The following is a 24,626-nucleotide window of genomic DNA, read 5'->3' on the forward strand; positions in this document are numbered from 1 at the left end:
ATTGAAATATAAAGACTTTTATATCAGTAGAAATTTAAACTTTGGCTGTATCTGTCCACAGAGTTGAAGTGTTTGGTGAAGGCTTTCACTTCCTGTGTTTTAATCTTGACCCGAGTATCATATCTATATCAGTGAGTGAAGTGAAATAGTGTCAATCGTGAAGGTCTGGTGCGTCATGTCAACATTTGGGTGCCCTGATTCATCCTGATGGTGCATCAGTTCCACATTGGTATGACAGCTCATGTTCTAGATCAGCGATGGCGAACCTTTTTTGGCTCGCGTGCCACAAGTGGGGGGAGCGCGGGGGGGTTGTGTGCGGGCGTGCCGCACCCATAATGCAACGCACCCCCAGTGCGCATGCGCGCACAACGCGCCCATTTTTGCATGATTTTTTCGCCTTCCCCAGGCTCCAGAGGCTTTACAGGAGCCTGGGGAGGGCGAAAAGAGCCTTCCCGCCCCCCCCGGAGGCTTCAGGGAACGTCCGGAGGCTTCCCTGAAGCCTTCGGAACACTTAAAACCTCCCCGCCCCCCCCCCCGGAGGCTTCAGGGAACGTCCGGAGGCTTCCCTGAAGCCTTCGGAACACTTAAAACCTCCCCGCCCCCCCCCCCGGAGGCTTCAGGGAACGTCCGGAGGCTTCCCTGAACCCTTCGGAACACTTAAAACTTCTCCCCCCCCCCCCCGGAGGCTTCAGGGAACGTCCGGAGGCTTCCCTGAAGCCTTCGGAACACTTAAAACCAACCTCCGAGCAACCCGGACTTCCGGGTTGCTCGGATGGTCGTTTTAAGCGCTCTGAAGGCTTCAGGGAAGCCTCGGGACGGTCCCTGAACAGGCACGAGACGTGCGTCTCCATCGCCCGGGCCCGGATTGCCTCCACCACGCGGCGCCTCAGGCTCGGTGTCCTTGCGCCCGGCCTTCAAATCGCTGCCGCCGCCGCCACCACCGCTAGGACGGGCTAGGCTTCAGCCGCGCCGCCCTCGCCTCCTCCTCCTCCTCCTCCTCCTCTAGCCGCGCCATCGCAAGGATTAAGGCGAAAGGGGGCGGGGCGGGGAAAGCGAAGGGGGCTTTGCATGATTTTTTCGCCTTCCCCAGGCTCCAGAGGCTTTATAGGAGCCTGGGGAGGGCGAAAAGAGCCTCCCCCGCCCCCCCGGAGGCTTCACGGAACGCTCGAACGCGGCGCCGGTGCCCGGCAGGCAGCGAACGAGTCGGAGCCTGCCGACTGGAGGAAGAGGGTGAGAGGCTGGTCCTGTGAACGGCGGCAGCAGCGGCGACAATAGTCGTAACTTGCCGGCGGGCCGCCCTGGCTGGGAGACAAAGGAGGGGAAAGGCGGCAGGCAGCCGAGTTGCGACTATTGTCGCCACTGCTGCCGCCGTTCACAGGACCCGCCTCTCACCCTCTTCCTCCAGTCGGCAGGCTCCGACTCGTTCGCTGCCTGCCGGGCCCCGGCGCCGCGTTCGAGCGTTCCGTGAAGCCTCCGGGGGGGCGGGGGAGGCTCTTTTCGCCCTCCCCAGGCTCCTATAAAGCCTCTGGAGCCTGGGGAAGGCGAAAAAATCATGCAAAGCCCCCTTCGCTTTCCCCGCCCCCGCCCCCTTTCGCCTTAATCCTTGCGATGGCGCGGCTAGAGGAGGAGGAGAAGGAGGCGAGGGCGGCGCGGCTGAAGCCTGACGGACTTCCCTTCGGCCGACCCCGTCCTAGCGGCGGTGGCAGCGGCGGCGGCAGCGATGTGAAGGCCGGGCGCAAGGACGCCGAGCCTGAGGCGCCGCGCGGTGGAGGCGATCCGGGCCCGGGCGATGGAGACGCACATCTCGTGCCTGTTCAGGGACCGTCCCGAGGCTTCCCTGAAGCCTTCAGAGCGCTTAAAACGACCATCCGAGTAACCCGGAAGTGACTTCCGGGTTGCTCGGAGGTTGGTTTTAAGTGTTCCGAAGGCTTCAGGGAAGCCTCCGGACGTTCCCTGAAGCCTCCGGGGGGGGCGGGGGAGGCTCTTTTCGCCCTCCCCAGGCTCCTATAAAGCCTCTGGAGCCTGGGGAAGGCGAAAAATAGCTTTTAAAAAGGTGAACTCAGCTGGCCAGCGCGCACACGCGCGCTGGCCAGCTGACGGCAGCGCCTCGCGTGCCCTGACAAATGGCTCCGCGTGCCACTTGTGGCACGCGTGCCATAGGTTCGCCATCACGGTTCTAGATGATGGAGAAACTTCAGAGGCCTTTCCTGTTACAAACGGTGTCAAGCAAGGGTATGTGTTGGCACCAACCTTGTTCAGCATAATGTTTTCAGCCCTGCTGTCAGATGCCTTCCAGAACAGTTCCTTGGGAGTTAGCCTGAGATACAGGACCGATGGGAAACTGTTCAACCTGCAAAGACTCAAGGCTGTCACCAAGATAAAGGAGACTGTGCTACGTGACTTCCTCTTTGCTGACGACTGTGCCCTGAATGGTGGATCAGAGCAGGAAATTCAAGCCAGTGTGGACAAATTTGCAGCACCATGTGACAACTTTGGCTCCGGAAACCCTGGCAGAAGACCGATCAACATGGCGCACACTGATCTACCAAGGCTGCCAGACATCTGAGGACAGAAAAACAACCAAAGCACAAGAGAAGCGAGCACTCCTCAAAGCCAGAGCTGTCAATGCTGCAACAATGGTGTCCACACATGTCTGTCTGACATGTGACAAAATATTCCGTGCCCGTATAGACCTTACCACCCACCTATGGATACGTCATGGACAGCCCACAACCTGTTAGATGTCAAGATCCTCTTCAGAAACGAGATATGGAAATCCTGTGAAGGAGTTTAGGGCTTTGGCTTCTATCTCTTTCATGTAGAGATTGGCCACAGTGAAGAAAACACATGAACCCATGGTGCAGCCGTGTTTTTTCTCTGTAGAAACCTTCATTGTATTTAGAATACGTGGTCAGGCAGAGGCATATATGTAGTTTGGGCTGAGTGTAGTTCTGTTACCTAACATGATGTTTTGTAGCACTTGTTTCTTCATTACAGTTGTTTCTTCATTCTTCATTACATTCTTCATTACATAGTCTCATCCAGATCCAGTTTTAGTTCCAAAACTTGCTGATAAAGTCTTGTGAATCGTTGAGGTGATAGGTCCCGGATGACGAACCATTTGTCAGGGCACGTGAGGTGTTGCCCTATCACAGCGATGGCGAACCTTTTTTGGCTCGCGTGCCACAAGTGGGGGGAGCGCAGGGGGGGTCATGTGCAGGCGTGCCACACCCATAATGCAATGTGCGATCCCCCAGTGCGCATGCACACACAACAGGCACGACCCACCCATTTTTACATACTTTCTTCACCCTCCCCAGGCTCCAGAGGCTTTATAGGAGCCTGGGGAGGGCGAAAAGAGCTTCCCCCGCCCCCTCGGAGGCCCTCCGGAGGTTTCAGGGACCATCCGGAGGCTTCCCTGACGCCTTTGGAGCGTTTAAAACGACCCTCCGAGCAAACCGGAAGTCATTTTGCTCAGAGGGTCATTTTAAGCATTCCGAAGGCTTCAGGGAAGCCTCCGGACGGTCCCTGAAGCCTCCGGGGGGGCGGGGGAGGCTCTTTTCGTCCTCCCCAGGCTCCTATAAAGCCTCTGGAGCCTGGGAAGGGCGAAAAAATGGCTTTTAAAAACGGTGAACTCAGCTGGCCAGCGCGCACATGCGCGCTGGCCAGCTCACAGGGCAGCGCCTCGCGTGCCCTGACAAATGGCTCCGCGTGCCACCTGTGGCATGCGTGCCATAGGTTCGCCATCACTGCCCTATCAGCTGGCCAGCGTGCATGCGCGCGCTGGCAAGCTGAGTTCAGCCTTTTTTAAAACCATTTTTCGCCCTCCCCAGGCACCTATAAAGCCTCTGGAGCCTGGCGAGGGAGAAAAAAGCATGCAAAAAATGGGGGGGAGCACTTGTCATGTACGTATGCGCACTGGGGGGGTTTCACGCATTGCATTATGGGTGCAGCACATCCGCACACGACCCCCCTGCGCTCCCCCCCCCTTATGGCACGCAAGCTGTGATAGGTGGTGTTGCTGACCGGAGCTAATAGGATGGAGGAGGAGCTAATAAAAGAGGGTTAGATGTTTCAAGCATGGTAGATAGTGGAGTTGATGCTGCTGACAATGGGTGGAGTTCCCTCTTCAAGTATCTTTGGGAGTCCATATATGCATGGATTGGCTTTCCCAGGGTAAAGGTGGTAGAGTGGTTTATCGGTGGCACTGTCCTTTGGTAGTTGCAGGAAATCAATGGCCTTTTTCTTATAACTTCTGGTCGGCTATCTCCTCAGAGTCTCATATAGCAGTGCCCTTCAGAAAACTTTTCACCTTGGCATTATAGTCATTGGTGTTCAGGATAACTGCATCTTCCTTTATCAGCCGGCAAGATGGTGAAAATCTACATTCTGGACAGAGAGGACCACTGGTTTGAAAGAAGGGTCAAAGAGGTCATCTTTGTTAAAATTGAGCATCCATCTCTCAACAGAGGGAGGGATAAGGCATCTATATCCTTTTACAACAAAGTCCTTTCAGCAGTTCTAAGAAGGTTCCTCTACCCATTTGCACTTTGTTCAGGTGACCCTGATGGCACAAATAAACCCCAAGTGGCCTCAACAATTCTTAGAGAGTGCTAACAAACAGATGTCTGCAAAGAATATAAACCCTTTTGTTCCCCACCCACATTCAGTCAGATCTGAAGAACCTTCTTAGATGAGAAGTAAAATGTCTTCAAGGAAAAAACAAAGTACCCTTGGGATAACTATCACCTGGATGACTAAGAATCTCCATAGATATTCTGCCTGATCATTATATGAAGAGAGGTTTTTAAAATAAAAGCTGGACTGAAGCAATAAACCAGTAATGAAATAAACTCCAAACAGTTTGTATGATATTTGGCATAAATATAATGGTCTTCCATTAAAATTCCCATTTTTGCATAATTATTACTACCATTCATCCAAAATTCTGCATCCATTTAATCATATAGCTTTTAATTGTTGGTGGCTATTCAGGAAACTTTGGGTTTGTGCTTTGCTGCTACTGAGTCAAGGAATATGTGAGAGTGATTTCCCATTTCTATTTGAAAATCCTAAGTGATCTCCAAAAACGTCTTGGAGAACTAGAAAAACCTTTGGGTTAGAGGACACAACAATCCTTTAATGGTGTTCATCGTAATTATCAAACATCTAAGAAATAAAGTGTAACAGTTATGGAAGCTCTGAACTCCTTTCTTTTTCTCCAAAGGGTTTGCCAGTATGGAGCCTGTAAGCTTTGACAACTTGTCAATTTTGTATCAAAGTGAGGACTTCATCGTGGTCAATAAGCACTGGGATGTCCGCATCGACAGCAAGATGTGGTATGAAAAGCTGACTCTGCAGAGTCAGCTGAAATACCGATTTCCAGAACTGGCTGATCCAGGCACTTATTATGGCTTCAGGTAAGTGGGGAGGTTCCTGTGAGGGGCAGGGTGGTGGTTCTTGATGATGGAGACCTCAATCCCATCTGTTAAGAGAGGGCAACTAGAAGGCTTGTTTCAAATGCTGTTCCACCTGGGAATGCGGCTTTTACTTCCTTGCCCATTGAAGCTTTTCCTGTTTGCAGCAATCCTTGGAGTTCAGCACAAGCAAGGCCTTCTCTTAGCTACTCGATTTTCCTGCTGCGAGTTGGACTGCTGGCTTTTCAAATCATGTACAATTTCTTTTAGAGCAATGCTTCTATTGTTGCTATATTGCTCTTTTATATTTTTGTGATGTTACTAGTTTTGCCTTCTGATTGGTTTTGATTGTGTTAATTTTTTTTCATACCTTCATAAGTTACTATTTGCTTCTGAAGGGGAGTGGGCACCAATAGGGTGCCACCACCAAAAAGCAACAACTGCAATCCCACTAAGAGGTCTTGTCCTTCAAATGCTCTAAACCAGAAATTGACCATCTTTTAGGCCTCAGCATAAGAGTAGGGGTCTACAGATATTTTTATTGGGTTTACATATTAACATATCTTGGGTATTTTTTCTAGGTTTTGCCACCAGCTGGATTTCTCCACCAGCGGGGCACTTTGTGTGGCACTGAACAGAGAGGCAGCTGGCAGTGTGTACAAGTGTTTCAAAAATCGGACAGTCACCAAGGCCTATCTTGCATTGGTAAACTACCCCTGTTCTTTCCACTATGTAACAACCAGACTGCAGTGGTTTCTTGACTGTAGAAATGGAAATGAAAATCTTTCTGAATGTTTAAATTTTGAATTAAGAGGATAGACTTTGCTGAACAGTAGTGTGTTTGGGTGATAAGAAAAGAATTGTCATATAACAAGAGAGGTCCTTATATAAAGGAAGCTGCTCCTTGGTGGCAGAATGGGACAATTGATTGTGGTGACATTGCCACGGCTACTTCACCCCAGGCCCACCATCCCAGCCGACCTATTGTAGGTGTTCATTCTCAGCTGGCCCTTTGCCAGCACTCCTACCCCGCCACTGGTCCTTTCTTCCCCACTGTGTAGTCGTGGTTGATTCACCCAGGGACACCTTACCCTGGCTGATTCATGGTGCAGGACAACTATCTGCCAGCCAATCCCCACGGTGAAGGATGGGCCTCTGCCTTCCCATTAGATGGCAGCAACCTCAGGTGCCAGGAAAGTGGGGGACAGTAGCGGGTCTGCGTGCAGATCTTCTTCCAGGTGCTGCTGGAGGGAAAGAGCAAGAAAGGGGGGGGGGAAGCAGGAGAGAGAGTAGGAATGAGCCAAGAGGAAAGGGGAGAAGAGGAGGAGGAAGCCATGGTGCAGGCCAATGAAAGTGTGGGGAATGGAGACTATTGTAAGTGGAGTAAGCAAATTTTGGCACTCCATAATGAAGGTTTTTCTCCATGTTTCTCATGGTCTCGGTGTCCACTGCCCTTCCCGTCCCTGGTGCTCCACTTGCTTCTATGGCTTTACCACCAAAGCATTTTAAAACAAAATATCATCATATTTTATTTGGGTTCTGTTCAGGCAGTCCATGCAAATTGCTTCTTGCCCCCACTGAAGCATGAGTCCAAAACATGCAGGCCGATCAGGGGCTTTGCACATGGACCTGCCGCTCTGTCCCCACTTCCTCGCTGCCTGAGCCTTCTGCCATCCAATGGGGAGGCAGAGGTCCATCTCTCAGTATGTGGACCGGCTGGCGGTTAGTGAATCGACCAGGGATAAGTGTCCCTGAGTCTCATGGCCACACAGTGAGGGGAGAGGATGGGGGGGGGGCAGTGGCAGAGCAGGGGTGCTGGCAGAGGGCCAGCTGAGAATGAACACCTACGATAGATCGGCTTTGATGGAGGGTCTGGGGTGAAGTGGGCACGGCAATGATGCCGCAATCAATTGTCCTAGATCCCTTTTGTGCTGTGACATAGGACTCGGTATCTCTCCACTTCTTTTTAACGTCTATGTGAAGCTGCTGGGTAAGATCTTCCATCACCATGGATTGAAGTATCTTCAGTGCAGAGATGATACTCAGTTCTATACCCACCCCTGGTGACCCAAGTGATGCCGTGGCTGCCCTCTTGCAGTGCCTGGAGGCTGCGGAAATCTGGATGGGGGGCAAAATGCTTCCACTGAACCCTGGTTTTGGGTGCCCAGCGTTCTGGATCTGGGAATTCAACCTTCCTAGTTCTGAATTTGGTTGCACAATCTCAAACAGATATGATACACAACTTGGGGGTACTCCTGGACTCATGACTCCTGCTCAAAGAGCAGGTGGTGGTGCAGCTAGGAGAGCCTTTGCACATGTCTGTGTTGTATGCCAGGTGTGATCCTTCTTGGATTGGGAGTCATGCACTCAGTCACCCCAGTCCTGGTCATCTCACACCTGGACTATTGCAGTGCGCTCTACATGGGTCTACCCTTGAAGTATATTCAAAAGCTGCAACTAGTGCAGAATACAGTGGTGTGGAGACTTCTTGGGGCCATTAAGGTGGCCCATGTTACATTGTTCTGTGAGCTGCATTGGGTGTCGGCTTGCTTCTGGATGCAATTCAAGGTATCACTTATCATATTTCAAGCCCTTTTGAAATGTCGAGCCTCCCAATGTAAGATCCACAGCGACCTTTTGACCATCGCTAAGTGTATGGAGTGTTCAGGGAGGGGTAGCACACCTGGTATAGGGGCATGTCGTGTCCTTTTAGGGTAGCTCGTCCACCTTTGGTCCCCACTTGTCACTCAGTTATCACCTGAGGCTCCTAGTAGCTGTAGCATGCGCAGCGGCCACACCCCAGGCAACACCTTCGGCAGGCTGGCCAAACCAGGTTGAGAGTATCTGCTGGGTCATTGACCTTTGGTGAGATAGGGACTTGTCTATCCTGAGCATGTGAAGACAGATTCCGGTGGATTGAGCGGATGTAACCTTGAATAGGACAATGGTCACGAAGGCCCTCTCTGCAAGCGATGTGGTACTCTAAGAGCATGGCAAGACACAAATGACGCCTGGTTTACCACTGTGCCCAGTCCATCTCTAACTGTCTTGACTCTTGTCGTGCTATTGGAGCAAGATGGAATCTGGGAAGAGAGGGTGAGGCTGACTATGCACACCTCTCCCTCACTTTAATCCAGTTCACGCGCAAGTCTTGACATTCCCCCCAGTTCCTGCGACCTTCAGGGTCCTGTGGTGGGCGAGCGACGAAGCAGCAGGTGTGGATACACTGAGAGCTGTAGCCACAGACCTGCACACAGGCGACTAATGGTCGTCTTCTTGCTGACCAAAGCAACAGCTGAATTCGGCGTCTATCTGAGTGACTGAGCAGCTCTCTTTAGGACCACACTGCTCACCTCTGTAGTAAGAGGAAGGGGCTAGAAAAGGTCCCCTAAACGTTGTTGCTTCATAGAACTCTGTCTAGCTTACCACAGCTGGAGTGGATCCCTCTTCATGCGGTCGAATAACAAAACTTCAAAGAAAACATAAGGTGACACCACTCACCATTGGCACATGGAACAAACATATGCTTCAAGACAACCCCTTAGCAAATCGACCAGAAAGAACAGCCCTGGTCTCCAGAGAGCTCGCAAGATTTAACATCAATATTGCAGCCCTGTGTGAAACTCATCTAGCCAACGAAGGTCAACTCACAGACACAGGAGGTGGTTATACATTCTGGTGTGGATGCAGCAGTAACGAACACCGTGAATCTGGAGTTGGCTTTGCGGTTAAAAATCACCTTGTCCGCAAACTTGCCATTCTTCCCAAGGGCATAAATGACTGTCTCATGACACTGCATCTCCCACTACCGAGAGGAAAACAGGCTACGCTGATCAGTGCTTATGCACCCACAATGACAAACCCAGATGAAGTAAAGGACAAGTTTTATGAAGATCTCGATGCCCTACTTTCATTCGTGAAGCACATCGATAGGCTGATTCTACTTGGCAACTTCAATGTGAGAGTAGGAGCCAATCACTCTGCCTGTGAAAAAATGGAATTGGCAAATGTAACAGCAATGGCCTATAACAGTGATGGGGAACCTTTCCGGCACTAAGTGCCCAAATCGGAATGTGGGTGCCCGCACGCCCCAGAGGGCCGGAAACCCAAAGACTCCTCCTTTCCTCTCTTGGCTGTGAGGTCTTTGATGTTCTCAGAGCTTGTTTGTTTTCTTGCAGATATTTAATTACCAAATTAGATAACATCATTGGTGCTTTAAGAGAGGGGAGTTGCTGTCTTTATATACTAGTCACTTGCCCTCTCAGAGCTTGTGGGAGCGTTCTTGGTGATTTCTTGATTAGGCTGTTGTTTACTGTTAGCTTGTTTGTCTGAGTTGATAGTTCTTTCATTGGTGTATTGTTTACTCTTGTCTTCTCAGTGGCCTTCAATGCCATGGTATCCTCCTGGACCTGCTGTGGGGGTTGGGAGGGGCAGCACTGTATTGAGCTAGTTCTCTTCCGTCCTCAGCGGCTGGTTTCAGTCAGTGTTGATTGTGGAACGCTGCAGTTTGTTACTGTCTCCACTCCTGTTTAACATCTATAGGAGATTGGATGAGGTCATCCATAACCTTTGCTTTTAATGCCCAGTAAGCTATATCTGTCCCTAGTGAAATAAGCAATGCTGCCAAGTTCCTGTCAGAGTCTGGAGATCATAGGGCAGCGATGGCGAACCTTTTTTGGCTCGCATGCCACAAATGGGGGGAGCGCAGGGGGGTCGTGTGTGGGCGTGCCGCACCCATAATGCAATGTGCGACCCCCCAGTGCGCATGCGTGCACAACAGGCACAACCCCCCCCCCCCCATTTTTACATGCTTTTTTCACCCTCCCCAGGCTTCAGAGGCTTTATAGGAGCCTGGGGAGAGTGAAAAGAGCCTCCCCCGCCCCCCCCAAAGGCTTCAGGGACGGTCCGGAGGCTTCCCTGACGCCTTCAGAGCGCTCAAAACGACCCTCCGAGTAAACCGGAAGTCACTTTGAAGGCTTCAGGGACAGTCCGGAGGCTTCCCTGATGCCTTCAGAGCGCTCAAAACGACCCTCCGAGTAAACCGGAAGTGACTTCCGGTTTGTTCGGAGGGTCGTTTTAAGTGTTCCAAAGCCTTCAGGGACCGTCCAGAGGCCTCCCAGACACCTTCGGAGCGCTCAAAACAACCCTCTGAGTAAACCGGTTTGCTTGGAGAGTCGTTTTGAGTGCTCGGAAGCCTTCAGGGACCGTCCGGACGGTCCCTGAAGCCTTCAGAACGCTTAAAACGACCCTCCGAGCAAACCGGAAGTCATTCAAAGGATGTGAAAGGGTAACAACCAGATCGTCGGCAAATGCTCTAGTTCTGTATTCCTTTTGCCTGATAGCTATGCCATCTAAGGAGTTTGAGTCCCGAATTGTATTCAACAAGACTTCCAAAGTTAAAATAAATAACAATGGAGATAATGGGCAACCTTGTCTTGTGCCTTTTTGTATCTCGAAAGTTGTTGACAAATTTCCATTAATAATAAGTTGTGCATTTTGTTGTTGATAAATTGCTCCAATCACCTGCCGAAATTGTGGTCCCATATCCATCTTTTCCAAAGTCTTGGTTAGAAAATTCCAATTCACTCGATCAAAGGCCTTCTCCGCATCCAAGAAGACCAGCACTGCAGAGATCTGCTTATTCTTATCAAGATAGTCAATTAAATCTATGAGTTGCCTTACATTCTCCTTCATGTGTCTGCCTTCAATAAATCCTGCTTGATCATGATGAATAACCTCTTTTGGTTAACCGGCATCAATCTGTTGGCTAGTACTTTAGCAAATATTTTATAATCTGTGTTCAGAAGAGATATCGGTCTGTAATCCTCTGGTTTCTTAGGGCCATCTTTGTCTTTGGGTATCAATGATATAAAAGCCGCTTTCCATGAAGAGGGTATTTTACCTCCTTGCTGTATGTTGCGAAATAGTTCTGTAAGATATTCAATCATTTCCAATTGTAAAGTTTTATAGTACATTGCAGTCAAACCATCAGTCCCCGGAGCCTTGGCTAATTTAAGTTGGTTTATAGCTAAAATAATCTCATCAGCAGTTATCAGACGTTCCAAATTTGCCTTTTGGAGCACGGATATTTTAGTAACCCTTTTTCCTTCCAAAAGTCATCTACTGACTTGTTCTGTATATTGTCCTGTAGATATAACTTAGCATAATAGTCCACAAATGATTTTTTAATCAAGTCTTGTTGATATACCATTTTCCCTCCATACTCGATTCTATCAATAATTCTGTCATTCGTGTTCTTTCTCAAGGTATAAGCCAACCACCTACCAGGTTTGTTAGCATTAACAAAGGTATTATGTTTGGCAAATTGTAAGTTGGTTGCTGTTTGTTCTGCTATAAGCATTTGAAATTGATCTTTCAACAACTTTATCGCCATCTGAAGTGCCTCATGTTTTGGGGTTGCTATAAATAACTGTTCCTTCTTTTTTATTTCATCTTCCAGTTCCATTCTCCTTTTCTTTCTGTTTTGTTTATGTTTAGAATTCATATGTATCAGGACCCCGCGCATGTAAGCTTTACTTGCATCCCAAACTGTTTCAATGGGAGTACCCTTATTCATATTAAAACTAAAAAATTCCTTCATGTGTTTTTTAAGTTCATCAACATTTTTTTCATATCTAAATAAATTTTCATTTACTCTCCAAGACCTTCTTGGCCTCTTCCCTAACTCAATTTCTAACCACACCAGGCTATGGTCAGTTAGTGTCCTGGAGAGTATCTTAGTTTTCTTAGCTTTAGGAAGTAAATCCGGTATTAGCAAAAAAAAATCAATCCTTGAAAAGGATTTATGTCTATCTGAGTAGAAAGAAAAGTCCATCTCATTTGGATGTTGTATCCTCCAAACATCTTTTAGTTTCAAGTTGTCTTGTAAGTAAAAAAAAAACCTTTGGTAATTTGGTAGTAAATTTAGTCATTGTTCTCTTATCTATCCTTGGAGAGATCACTCCATTCCAATCTCCCATAATTAAAATACTCTTAAAATTCCAATCTAAAATTTTTAAATGAAGCATCTTATAAAAACTTTCTTGTTGTTGATTAGGTGCATATATTCCTACCACCAAAATAGGACCAAAGTCTGTATCAAGTTCAATTGCTATATATCTACCACTGTCATCCGCCTCTATAACTTTAGTTGAAAATCTTTTGTTTATATATATCACCACTCCATTTTTCTTTACCAAATTAGAGGCAGCATAAGATGTTCCCAATTTTGAATTCACTAAGTACTTCTGGTCTTGCAACCTAATATGAGTCTCTTGAAGGCAAACAACATCATTATTAAATTGCTTCAAATAATAAAATATTTTTTTCCTTTTTTGTGGAGAATTCAATCCATTCACATTCCAAGATAATAATTTAAACATCTTTTGGTCTGATCTGAAGCATTGAGAGCATTTGCTGAAGATCTCTCTCCACAAGACCAATCTTCGGCCCTGCTCCTCCTCCCATGGCTCCAATTTGCTTCTTACTTTCCTTCTTGGCACATTGTACTTGGGGCTTCCCCTGCTTGTGAGATTCTAGCATTTGTCTAGTCATAGATCTAGTAACACGTTGTTCCACTGGCTTAAGTAATGGCATTTCAATGAGGGTCTTGGACGGTTCCTCCAAGAAAGAACTTAAAAGAAATCCAGAAGGGTCCACTTGTGATCCACCTACAGTACCCTGAGCTTCCTTCTCTTTTTGCGTCTGCTTTATTTGTTCTTCTGTCTCTTTCTCAAACAGCCTCTGCTCTAAGACATCCAAATCTGCTGGTGTTGGTGTAGATGTACGTGGGGGCGTTGCACTTGCCTTCAGTATTCCATAATAAAAGTCTCTTGCTTTGTCTATAGTATTCAAACGGTACCTCACCCCTTCATATCTGAATATAACACCCATTGGGACATCCCACCTATACTGTATCTCTCTTTTCTTCAGCTCCGCTACCAAAAATCCAAAATCCCTTCTAAACTTTAACATCGCTGGTGGTAGCTCCTTGAAAACACCAATCATGTTCCCATCTATTTGAAGAGAAGAATAAAAAGACTTCTGCAAGATGTCATTTCTAAAATTTCTCTGAGTAAAGTATATCACAACATCTCTTGGTAATTGCCTTTGTAATGCTATACGTGAATTTACTCTGTAAATTTTATCAATCTTAGCCGAAATCTCACGGGGGTCATCCACTTTTAATAACGTAGCCAGGGCATCGGCACAAACTTTTCTTAAGTCCTCTCTAGGATTTTCTCTTAAACCTCTCAATCTGATAGCGTACTCCATAGATCTAAATTGTATCATATTAATCTCATTATCCATCCTTTGCATATTCCCCTCCATTTCCACAAATTTCAGATCCGTTTCTTTCGTTTTGGTTTCCAAATCCAAAACGAGTTGCTCTACCTTACTATCCACCTTAAGAACAACTTCTGACAGTCCCGTAGCTATAGCTTGCATGTTTTTATCAAGCTGGTCAGACCTTTTTATGGTGTCCTGGACCATTTGTTTAACCTCTTTAATTTCTTTACCTATAAAGTCCTTCAAATCCTGGAGGTTTATTGTAGCGGCTGAGGGAGCCACCCCTTGTTCCGTTGACATTCTTAACAGAAAAAAAGAAGACACTTCTTCCCAACTTTCTCACAAAATGCTCTTCCAAGTAGATCAGGTTATATGAACTAACTTTAGAGTTGTTAATAATTATTTCAGCCGTTCCACCTTTACTCCTTTTCCGCCCCCAGCTGTCAGCAATCAGTTAACTTTCATTTTCTTTAGGTTTTCAGCTATAAATTAACGCCATTTTGAAGCCTTTGTTCTGAATCCTTTGTTCTAAGCCCAGGCCTTTCAAGTTCAGCAATACCGTTCTTTAACAAAAATTTTCAAACTTAAAACTTAAGATACTTGCAAATGTTTCCTTCTTGGGTTGCTCGGAGTTAAAGGTTGTTCACAACGTCTTGCTCCACTAAATCATTAGCGGAGGATCTCAGTAGACCGGAGCTTAAAACAGCTGCAAAGGGGGGCTCTCCTTGCCCACACCCCAGAGGCTATAAATCCTTCTGGGGGGCTACACAAGTGGCTCTACCTGACAGCTATGTCTCTCTCCTAAATTCCTGAGGATTTCGGAGTGTCCAAGGCGTTTACGATCTTAAAAAAAACGCCTCTACAGGCTATTGAGTCGACAAGCTCAAAAAAAGCCTGCCTGCGACGTTCGTAGCACAACCCGGAAGGGGCTGTAACTGTTCTTGATGTGATTGTGCTGTCCTGGTGACTGTACTGTATAGTTTTTAATTGTAACATATTTTTGAATGGTCGCTTCATTTACTTTTGGGAGGTGTAGGGGGGTTACGTTTTAATTGTAAACTGCCCACAGAGAGATGAGCGATTACTGGTAGCCCTTGAAATACAACCACAATTGCGGCCAGAACGTCCCTCTCTAAGCAGTATGGCTGTCAGCACTGTCTGGTTCAGCTTGGTGCCTCACAGGCATCTTGCCATCAAAATTTGGAAAGGGGAAGAAGGGGGGGGTGATGATGGTTGGTTGAAATAGACTTGTCATGGGGGAGGGATGGGCTGTGGGCAAATTTACACCATAGTGAGCGTGGGATATTTCAGAGCTGGTTTGACTTTACTGCAACCAACACCTTTAGTAAAAGAACTCTTTGCTTTAACCAAATGGAGTCGAGGGTTTTTGTTTCCTAAGGGATTGGATTGGGGCAGGTCTGACAGTGGTTGTTAAGTGAGTCATCATGTGACTGCATGCTTTTACAACCTTTTTTTGCTGTGGTTATTAAGTGCTTCGTCCATTGGTTTAGTTTGTCAGAAGCCAACAGGGAAGGTTGCAAATAGGGATCACATGACCCAGGGACATTGCAACCATTGGTTAATTGCCAAGGGCCGATATCATGATCATATGATCACAGGATGCTGCATTCATCGTAAGTGCATTGACCAGTCATAAGTTACTAATTTCAGCACCATTGTAACTGAGCAGTCACTGAATGTATAGTCATAAGTGGAGGACTAACTCTGTATAAATCAAACAAATTGATGGATGAATAAAATTCAGATTCTCTAGTTCTGTAGATATGTACATGCCCTATTGATTTCTTATTCCTCAGACAGGATTTTTGTATTACCTTGTATTGTTTCTTAATAGCATCAATAACATTTCATATCACCAGGGTGTGATAATGATGAAGGTGGAATAGGAGGGGGAGACCCAGATGAGCCATGGTGGCGAATGCAGTACTACAGGCAACCGTATTTTTCTGAGTATAAGACGCACCTAGATTTTGGGGAGGAAAACAAGGGAAAAATATCTGCCTCTGCCTCCCACCAATTTGCCTCCTTGCAACAAACAGTACAGATAATATACACTGTTTGTAGTGTTATATTTCAGACTATACTTATACAGATGCTGTTAAAATGTGCTTTCTGGAAGTATAGTTATTCTTTGCTATTTAAAAGAATAGCACTTTTTAAAATAATAGCACTGAGCCTTTTCAGATCAAGCATTTATTTTAAAAAGCTTCTTCATTTTGTTAAGTTGTCTAGAACAATAATAAAGCAGTCTTTAAAAAATAAGTCTAATAATTTGAACATTCTATAGCCATTTATAGTTGTTGACTTACCTCCTTGCAGCAAACAGCCTGATTAGCACAAGAAAAAAAAATCTGCCTCCCAGCAATTTGCCATGTGGAGCAAATAGCTAGTTTCATTTCAATTTCTCCCAATCATCAGCTGTTAGAGGCTGCAGGGATTGCTATAGTTTATTGAAGACTCCGCAAGCCCCAGTTTGCTGCAAAGAGGTAAATTGCTGGGAGGCAGGGACCAAAGAGTGGGGGGCCGGTGGGTGGGTGGGTGGGGCTACATTTGGTGTATAAGACGCACCCACATTTTCGCCCTCTTTTAGGGGGGAAAAGGTGCATCTTATACTCTGAAAAATATGGTACTTCTGCTGACCACCTGTTGCCTGCAATTTGGCAGCTCAAATCTCACCAGGCTCAAGGTTGACCCAGCCTTCCATCCTTCCAGGTAGGTAAAATGAGGACCCAGATTGTTGAGGGCAAGAGGCTGACTAAACTGCTTAAAGAGGATTGTAAAGCCCTGTAAAGCGGTATATAAGTCTAAGTGCTATTGTTATTGCTATCTATGAATTCTGGGCTACTTCCACTCACCTAGCCCCACACATGGTAGTTGTTGAGGCAAAAATGAGAGAATAATGTATGTTACCTTGCATTCTTAGAGGAAAAGCAAGATATAAATCTAACCAACCAACATGGCCTTGTACGTCACTATTCTGAAGTGTCTTCTGTTTGGACAGGTGAGAGGCCACATCCAGGAGGCAAAGAGGACGATCTGCTTTGCTATAGGGAAGAATACGACTGAAGGCCTGACTCACATGATGTGCGTTGAGGGGACCGATGGTAAGCTGCTATGACTGTGAAGTCCCTTTTCAGCTTTCAAAGATTGGTTTATTGCCTGCCAAAGAATCGGGGATCCCAGCCAAACAGTTTTGCCTCTAGGCCTACTAATACATTATTTTTTCTTTACTTTTTCTAAAAACAATTTTTATTTATTTTTGAACAAAGACAGACAAACATAAAAATAAAAAAAGACCATCTTCCATTACAAATTGTAGAAAGTATGTCAGATGGTTACAGTATTTCCATGCATCTCTTCCATAGTCACCACCTGCTTTTCATATCAAATCACATATTTTAAATTCACATATATTCATGTATATCACGATTATTATATCTCAACCTTAATTTGACTATAATTGTTTTTCCATCCTTTTATATATAATATTCAAAATCTAGAATAGGATTATATGATAACATTCTATGAAATCATCCTAAAATCATCCAACCACAATACATCTTTATAATATATTCTAGATAAAGCTTTTAAACTCATATTCTCCATGTGTTGTTTATATAAAATTTCATATTATCAAACTAATATATATGTATTGTTATCATTATTAATCATTATTCAAATATAGCTATTGTCACTTCATTTTATACATACTACTAGTAAACTAAATTTAGCTTAGTTTTTATTATACATTTTCATTGCATCGACCTGTATCTTTCCAGTAATAGTGCAGTCTTATATCTCTTGCCATTTGTAGCATTAATGTTCTGGTTACTTTCTTAATAAATCTTGTATGAACTTCTCTTTGCAACATGTTGTTCCTTTCATATCTCATAAAAGCTCGAAACTCTTTCCATCAGCTTATCTTTGGTTATCACTGGTGCTTTTGTCAAGATTTCTCTCCTTATCTCTGCCAATTTTTTTCTTTTCTTCTGTGCTTTGAAGTCTGGGGTAGAGTTCCAATCCATCTATCTTCCCTTTCCATATTCCGCTCTTGCCATTACCAATCACGCTCACTTTGTTGTCAGTATCCACAGTTTTCTTAGCTGTTTGCTCATTTTTTCCTTCCATCTATACAATACAATAGTAGAGTTGGAAGGGACTTTGGAGGTCTTCTAGTCCAACCCCCTGCCTAGTCCAACCCCATCTTTTGAACTCTGTCCTCCACTTTCTTCATTTGGTAAACATCCTCAGTTTCTCCATCAGATTTTTCTGTTTTGTATTCCATATTCTCCAATCTCTTTTCAATACTCTCTGTCACAACTAATAGATTTTGAATTTCAAACATAATCATTTGCAATGTTACAGTTTCTTTTTCCTGATGCTCCATTCTTCCAATTTTGCAGGCACTGCCACTATAGGATTCAAGGCTATTTTAATAAACTTCAAACAGGTTCATTTATTATCTTTCAAGTCAAAATGTTGTCTTCCCTCCAATAGCTAGTAATAGAACTCCAAAAAAGCACCTGTATAAACAACTTGTGCTCTTCCTACTATCACTCTCAATAAACAAACTGAAAGAACCTTGAATCTCAAGTGATCCAAGAGAAAGAAGAAAAAATGATGTATCCAGCCTCCAGCCTCGAAGTGTCAGTGTAACTGCTTTTCCTCCTGTTGTTAGAACCCTCTTTATAATCCTTCTTATTATCTTCTTTATATTCCAAGCTTAAAAAAAGGAAAAAAAAAACCTTAAATGGAGATCAAAAACAATCCAATCAATCCAATCAAGCATTATAAAAAAAGAAGGAAAATTTTAATCCATAGGTGTAAGCAAAAGTGAAAAAAGAAGAAAAAATTAGCTTAAAGAATAGGAAGCCTTTGCAAAAATTCCATCCATGAAAAAAATTAGAAACAGGGTAACACACTAAGTTTAATGTAGATTAATTTCGTCGCTTACAGCCTTCATTCTTCAATTTTAATTTAACTTAATTTTTTGCGTGGTAGTTTCTTTTTCTAATAATAAAATTTCCTCACCAATTCAACATACTTTCTCTTTTTGCTTTCTTCCCATTCCGTAGCTGTCCCAACTTCAGCAGCTTCATTAGCTGTGTTTCTGTCACTATTCATGGATCTTTCAGGGACTTTGCGATGTTCCTGAGGTCAGCAGGAGGTGCCCTTCTCTGCGGGATGGTTTAGGTCCGAATGGACCGTCTAGTGGCAGAAATATCGACTGCGATCTCGGAGCACCAAGATCGCACTTTGTGCTGTTGCAATGTCAGCCCCTTTCCATTTTTCTTCTTTACTTTTAACTACTTGCACTCAGCCCCTGAACGCTTTGTTGCTTTGTACCTGTTTTGGCTGCTGCAACTTTACGGTCCAATCCTCTAGGCCAGTGATGGCGAACCTTTTTTGGCTCGCGTGCCACAAGTGGGGGGAGTGCAGGGGGGTCGAGTGCGGGCGTGCCGCACCCATAATTCAATGCGCTAACCCCCCAGTGCGCATGTGCGCAAAACGCGTGAACCCCCCCATTTTTACCTGTTTTTTTTGCCCTCCCCATGCTCCAGGGGCTTTATAGGAGCCTGGGGAGGGCGAAAAGAGCCTCCCCCGACCCCCCAGAGGCCCTGCGGAGGCTTCAGGGACTGTCCAGAGGCTTCCCTGAAGCCTTCGGAACGCTTAGAACCACCCTCCGAGCAAACCGGAAGTGACTTCCGGGTTGCTCGGAAGGTCATTTTAAGCGCTCTGAAGGCATCAGGGAAGCCTCGGACGGTCCCTGAAGCCTTCGGAACGCTTAAAACCACCCTCCGAGCAAACCGGAAATGACTCCGGGTTGTTCGGAGGGTCGTTTTAAGCGCTCCGAAGGCATCAGGGAAGCCTCGGACGGTTCCTGAAGCCTTTGGAGCGCTTAAAACGACCCTCCGAGCAACCCTTCCGGTTTGCTCGGAGGGTGGTTTTAAGCGTTCCGAAGCCTTCAGGGACGGTCCCCGAAGCCTCCGGGTGGGGGGCGGGGGAGGCTCTTTTCGCCCTCCCCAGGCTCCTATAAAGCCTCTGGAGCCTGGGGAAGGCAAAAAATAGTTTTTAAAAAGGTGAACTCAGCTGGCCAGCGCGCGCATGCGCGCTGGCCAACTGACAGGGCAGCGCCTCGCGTGCCCTGACAAATGGCTCCACGTGCCACTTGTGGCACGCGTGCCATAGGTTCGCCATCACGGCTCTAGGCAGACCTGGAAGAGATACCCTTTGAAACTCTGAAATACTTCTGCCAGGAAATACAGTCTAATCCAGATGACTTTGTAGCTGGCCAGGTGCAGGCAGCTTCCTGCCTTTTAAGCAGTCATCTGCCTTTATGATTTCATTCCTTGTACTCCTTTGTGCTTTTATCTGCTTTGTACCTAACTTAAGAACAGTGTCTGTACATCAAACACTGGTTTATGAGCCAGGTTTAAGACAGCTTGGTTTTCAACCAATCCTTAGTGATAGTTCATGTATTCAGAGAATGTTTTAAACAAACATAATAGTGAAATGTACCTTGCTGAACTATATGCTGGAATTTTTGAAACTGCTGAATTACTGTTACTGCTTCTTAATAAAAAATAACATCTAATTCTTAACAGGTTGTAAAAGCCCGAAACCTTGTCGGTCAGAACTTGTAGTCCTTGAATATGGGTTGTACAGTGGAGAGCCAGCAACAAAAGTGGTTTTACAGCCTCTCACAGGTACAGAGATCTCTCCCCCAGAATTAGCATAAAATTTCTCTTCTGCAATGCAAAAGAGAAGTCACTGTTTATGTCAACTCACAAAGCATTTACATGTCTGTTATCAAGTTGCCATGGGGAGGAAAGGAGGAGGAACGCATTCCACACATACCTTCGGCTAGAGTCGGATCTCAGATTACTACAGCAGGCTTGTGAGGCATGCACCTCGTTGGAGAATGTGATTTATGATTACTATGGGGAGGGGGAGAAACAGTGGCAAAGTTCAGCCATAATTTAAATGAAGTCAGATCTGACTGCAATGGGGTATTGCCGAAATGGTGTTTCTAATAAATGACTGGATTTCTTTTGAAACTTGGCTCGAAGCGAAACAGAGGGTGACATCCGGCCCTCCTTCAGGAAAAGAAGTCATCCTTGCAAGAAAATAAAACAATAGAAAAGACAATATAAGACATGTATGATTCAAATATGATCAAGGCTTATCAGGGTACTTAGCGTAAAACTTCTGTAAGAGTCTAGGAGCTTTAACATGAGATTTATCCACCCACTCAGCTTGTGTGTGGGGAAAATATTTCCAGGATACGAGATAGTGAATTCAATTCCTATGTTCCTGGAATCCAAGATTTCCTTAACCTCAAAGTGTTGCTCTCCCTCAATAAGAAGAGGGGCAGGGGGTGGAGGTAGGGGCGCACGAAAAGAAGAAATGTGCTCTGGTTTCAACAGGTTGACATGAAGCACAGGATAAATCTGCTTAACATGCTTTGATAACTCCAATCGTGCAGAACCAGGATTAATGATTTTCACAATAGGGAAAGGACTGACATATTTCGGGCCCAGTTTCTTTAATTGCTGGGTGGTTTGTAGAAACTTGGTGGACAAGAATACTCGATCTCCTACTTTGTACTCCCTTTGCTTCACCCTCTTTTTGTCAGCCTGTTTCTTGTGCGCCTGGTGAGCAGCCTCCAACGCCTGGCGAGTCATGGGCCAAATTTGGCAAATGCTGGTCATTCTACTCGGAGAGGGACAAAATTTGCGGTTTTTCTCGAGGCAACTCAGGAATTGGTACAAAGTCCTGTCCAAACACAACTCTTAAAGGTGTCAAGCCGGTACTGCTGTGCACCGAGTTGTTGTATGCCACCTCAGCATGTGGTAACAGTTCGGTCCAGTTATCTTGTTGATAATTGATGAAACACCCAAGGTACTGTTCCAAAACAGAATTAGTCCGTTCACAAGCCCCGTTAGTCTGAGGATGGTGGGCGGAGCTTAAGCCCTGGGCGGAGCCAATTAGCTTCAGAAACTCCTTCCAGAAGAGGGAGGTGAATTGGACCCCCCTATCCGAAATTATGCATTCAGGTACTCCATGTAACCGGTATGCATATGAAATAAACAACTTAGCTAACGATTTAGCTGATGGAATTTTGGAACAGGGTACAAAATGAACTTGTTTGAAAACAGATCAGTAATTACCCAAATCACGGTGTTTCCTAAACTCTCTGGCAATTCGACAATGAAGTCCATCGATAACCCCTTCCATGGGGCCTCAGGGCAGGCCACACCTTGGAGAAGGCCCTGGGGTTTTCCCGGTGGGTACTTTGCGGCAGCACAAACGGGACAACTGGCTATGTAGGGCTCAATGTCTTTTTTCAGTAAAAGCCACCAAAATTGTCTCTTAACCAGATGTAAAGTCTTTACAAATCCAAAATGGCCTGCCATTGTCGAATTGTGAACCCGTTGAAGAACAATAGTTTTCAGGTCATCAGGAACATATAATTTAGCTCCTACCTAAGCCAGTCCATTCTTCATAGTGCATTCGTGTCAGCGTTCCAAATATCATGCAGAAATAAATCAGAGTCCAAGGCAGAGTTATCCTTAAAGTTCCAATTTAATAAAACAGACATGTTGGCACATCTGTGAAATTCCAATTCTGAAGAACTTCCTGGAATTCCACCCAGCTGAAAGTTCATAATCTTATGCCCACTCCCATAAATCCACATGGTCCAATCTTCTTCTTCCACCCTGACAACTCCACCCTGCTGGTTCTGGTCAGGTGTCGAGGTGCGGAGACAAAAGATGACCTTGGCTTCTATAAAGGAATAACAACAACACATTCCACAATTCTATTCCTTTCTATTCCTCCCCTCCCAATTACTACAATAATGAAACAGTATAGTGAAATGAAAGAAAGTGTGTCAGGTCAAAGATTCTTAAAGGAACCGCTGCAGGCCTGACAGGCGGCCTCTCTTCAAAAAGAAAACGGTTTCTGGAAAAGAGAATTAAAATTAGAAGTTACCATATTCTGTTTCTCTCCCAGAAGATCAACATTCCTTCTGGCAATTCCTTCCTCCTCTTATCTCTTATTTTTTTGGGAATTTGCTTAAGATTCTTAAAGGAACCGCTGCAGGCCTGACAGGCGGCCTCTCTTCAAAAAGAAAACGGTTTCTGGAAAAGAGAATTAAAATTAGAAGTTACCATATTCTGTTTCTCTCCCAGAAGATCAACATTCCTTCTGGCAATTCCTTCCTCCTCTTATCTCTTATTTTTTTGGGAATTTGCTTAAGAATGGTAATTTCTTTGTCTTTATATTTTAGTGGTCCCCACCTTTGGGCCCCTAGAACCTCATCCCTCGTTGCCTTCCTAAGAAATTTAACATGTACTTCCCTTGGAACATTATGAGTTCTGGCATATGCTGAGTTGATCCTGTAAACCAGATCCATATCCCACCACAGCTGTTCTTTATCTCTCTTAATATATTCTGCTAAGATTGTACTCATAATATCCTTACAATCTTCATCTTCTTCTCCGGTAGGTTCTGGAATCTGAGAAAAAAGGACATTCTTTCAAGTTCTATCTTAACCATAAAATTTTCCAATTCTCTATTCCCCTTCTGGACTGCCTTAACCTCCTCCCCCAGCCCGACCGCACCCTTCTCCAGCACACTGATTCTTTGTTTATTTTCTGTTGTTTGCTGCTGTACACCTCTGAGCTCTTCTTTAAAATCTGCCACCTCTTTTTTTCAACTCATTTTGTCCCTTCATAAGAGCCTGGAACATTTGGATAACAGATAAATCTTTTGAACTCCTGTCAGTCCTTTCTTGTTGTAAAAATGATGGAATTTTTGTCTGTTGAGTCGTTGGGCTGGATGTAGAAGAGGTAGGTGCCAAGGCTGCCTTGCCTGAAGGTAGTTTTCTGGGCCCCATTTGTCTGAGTTCAGAGATGATTGTAAATCTTTTGCAAAAGAAATGGCGTCTGTGGAGCGTGCAGCTGGATGAGTCCGAGAAGACAGGCAAGTCCAAAAGTGAAAGTTAATCCTTAATCACAGTTCCAAGCCAAAAAAAAGAAAAAAGAAAATCAAATAATCCAAATCCAGAAAGACCACATTACAGGAAGAGCTCCAGGAGTCCTTCAGGGGCCCAGCGAACTTGTTTGAGGGATAACTTCTGATGGGCAAGGAGAGCTTCGAGGTTTTTATGATCAGTCCAGACCTCGAACGGTATATCCCCCCCTTCCAGGAGATGTCTCCAGGCGAGCATGCTCCACCTGATCGCGAATGCCTCTTTCTCCCAAATGGCCCACCTTCTTTCAGTAGCGGTGAGTTTCTTGGAGATGTAAGCGCATGGCAAGAGGTGGCCTTCTTTACTCTTTTGCAGTAGTACCATGGCTATCGCGACATCACTGGCATCCGTTTGGATTATGAATGGTTGCTCTGGATCAAGGTGTTGCAATATGGGCTCTTGGGCAAAGAGCCGTTTTAATTTCTCAAAGGCTTTTTGACAGTCCATTGTCCACTTTAGTGGTTGGTTTGCTTTCGGCTTTGTTGGGGAAGCTTTGTTAAAGACGGGCCGTCTTTAATAGCTCAGTCAATGGTAGGGAAATTTCAGCAAAAGTCAAAATGAACTGTCTATAAAAATTTGCAAATCCAAGGAAGCTTTGTAGTTGTTTGCGAGTGCTTGGAGGTTTCCAATTTAACACCGCTTTCACTTTTCCTGGATCCATTTCTACCCCTTCGTTGGAGATACGATACCCCAGATAATCTAGTGAGGTCTTGTGGAGGTCACACTTGGACAATTTTGCGTATAGTTTGGCAGCTAGAATTTTTTTCAGGACTTGCCGTACCAGCTTCACATGTTCTTCCAGGGTCTCAGAGAGGATCAAGATGTCATCTAAATAGACGAGTACGCCGCGGTACAGGTGGTCA

At 45.4% G+C, this 24,626-nt stretch overlaps 1 protein-coding gene across 4 annotated transcripts in view; it reads left to right on the forward strand.

The window, feature by feature from the left end:
- RPUSD1 (RNA pseudouridine synthase domain containing 1) overlaps positions 1-24,626 on the forward strand; it is a 49,749-nt gene that overhangs the window by 1,483 nt on the left and 23,640 nt on the right. For all 4 annotated transcript variants that reach the window (XM_081965802.1, XM_081965803.1, XM_081965801.1 and 1 more), the window contains exons 2-5: positions 5,228-5,420; positions 5,999-6,122; positions 16,729-16,831; positions 20,333-20,434. In XM_081965802.1, coding sequence (XP_081821928.1) covers positions 5,239-5,420; positions 5,999-6,122; positions 16,729-16,831; positions 20,333-20,434 — 511 coding nt within the window. In that variant the 5' untranslated portion in view covers positions 5,228-5,238. The remainder of the gene's footprint in view (positions 1-5,227; positions 5,421-5,998; positions 6,123-16,728; positions 16,832-20,332; positions 20,435-24,626) is intronic.

This window comes from Natrix helvetica, assembly GCF_964273705.1.
Source record: "Natrix helvetica genome assembly, chromosome: 13".
NCBI classification, from domain to species: domain Eukaryota; kingdom Metazoa; phylum Chordata; class Lepidosauria; order Squamata; family Natricidae; genus Natrix; species Natrix helvetica.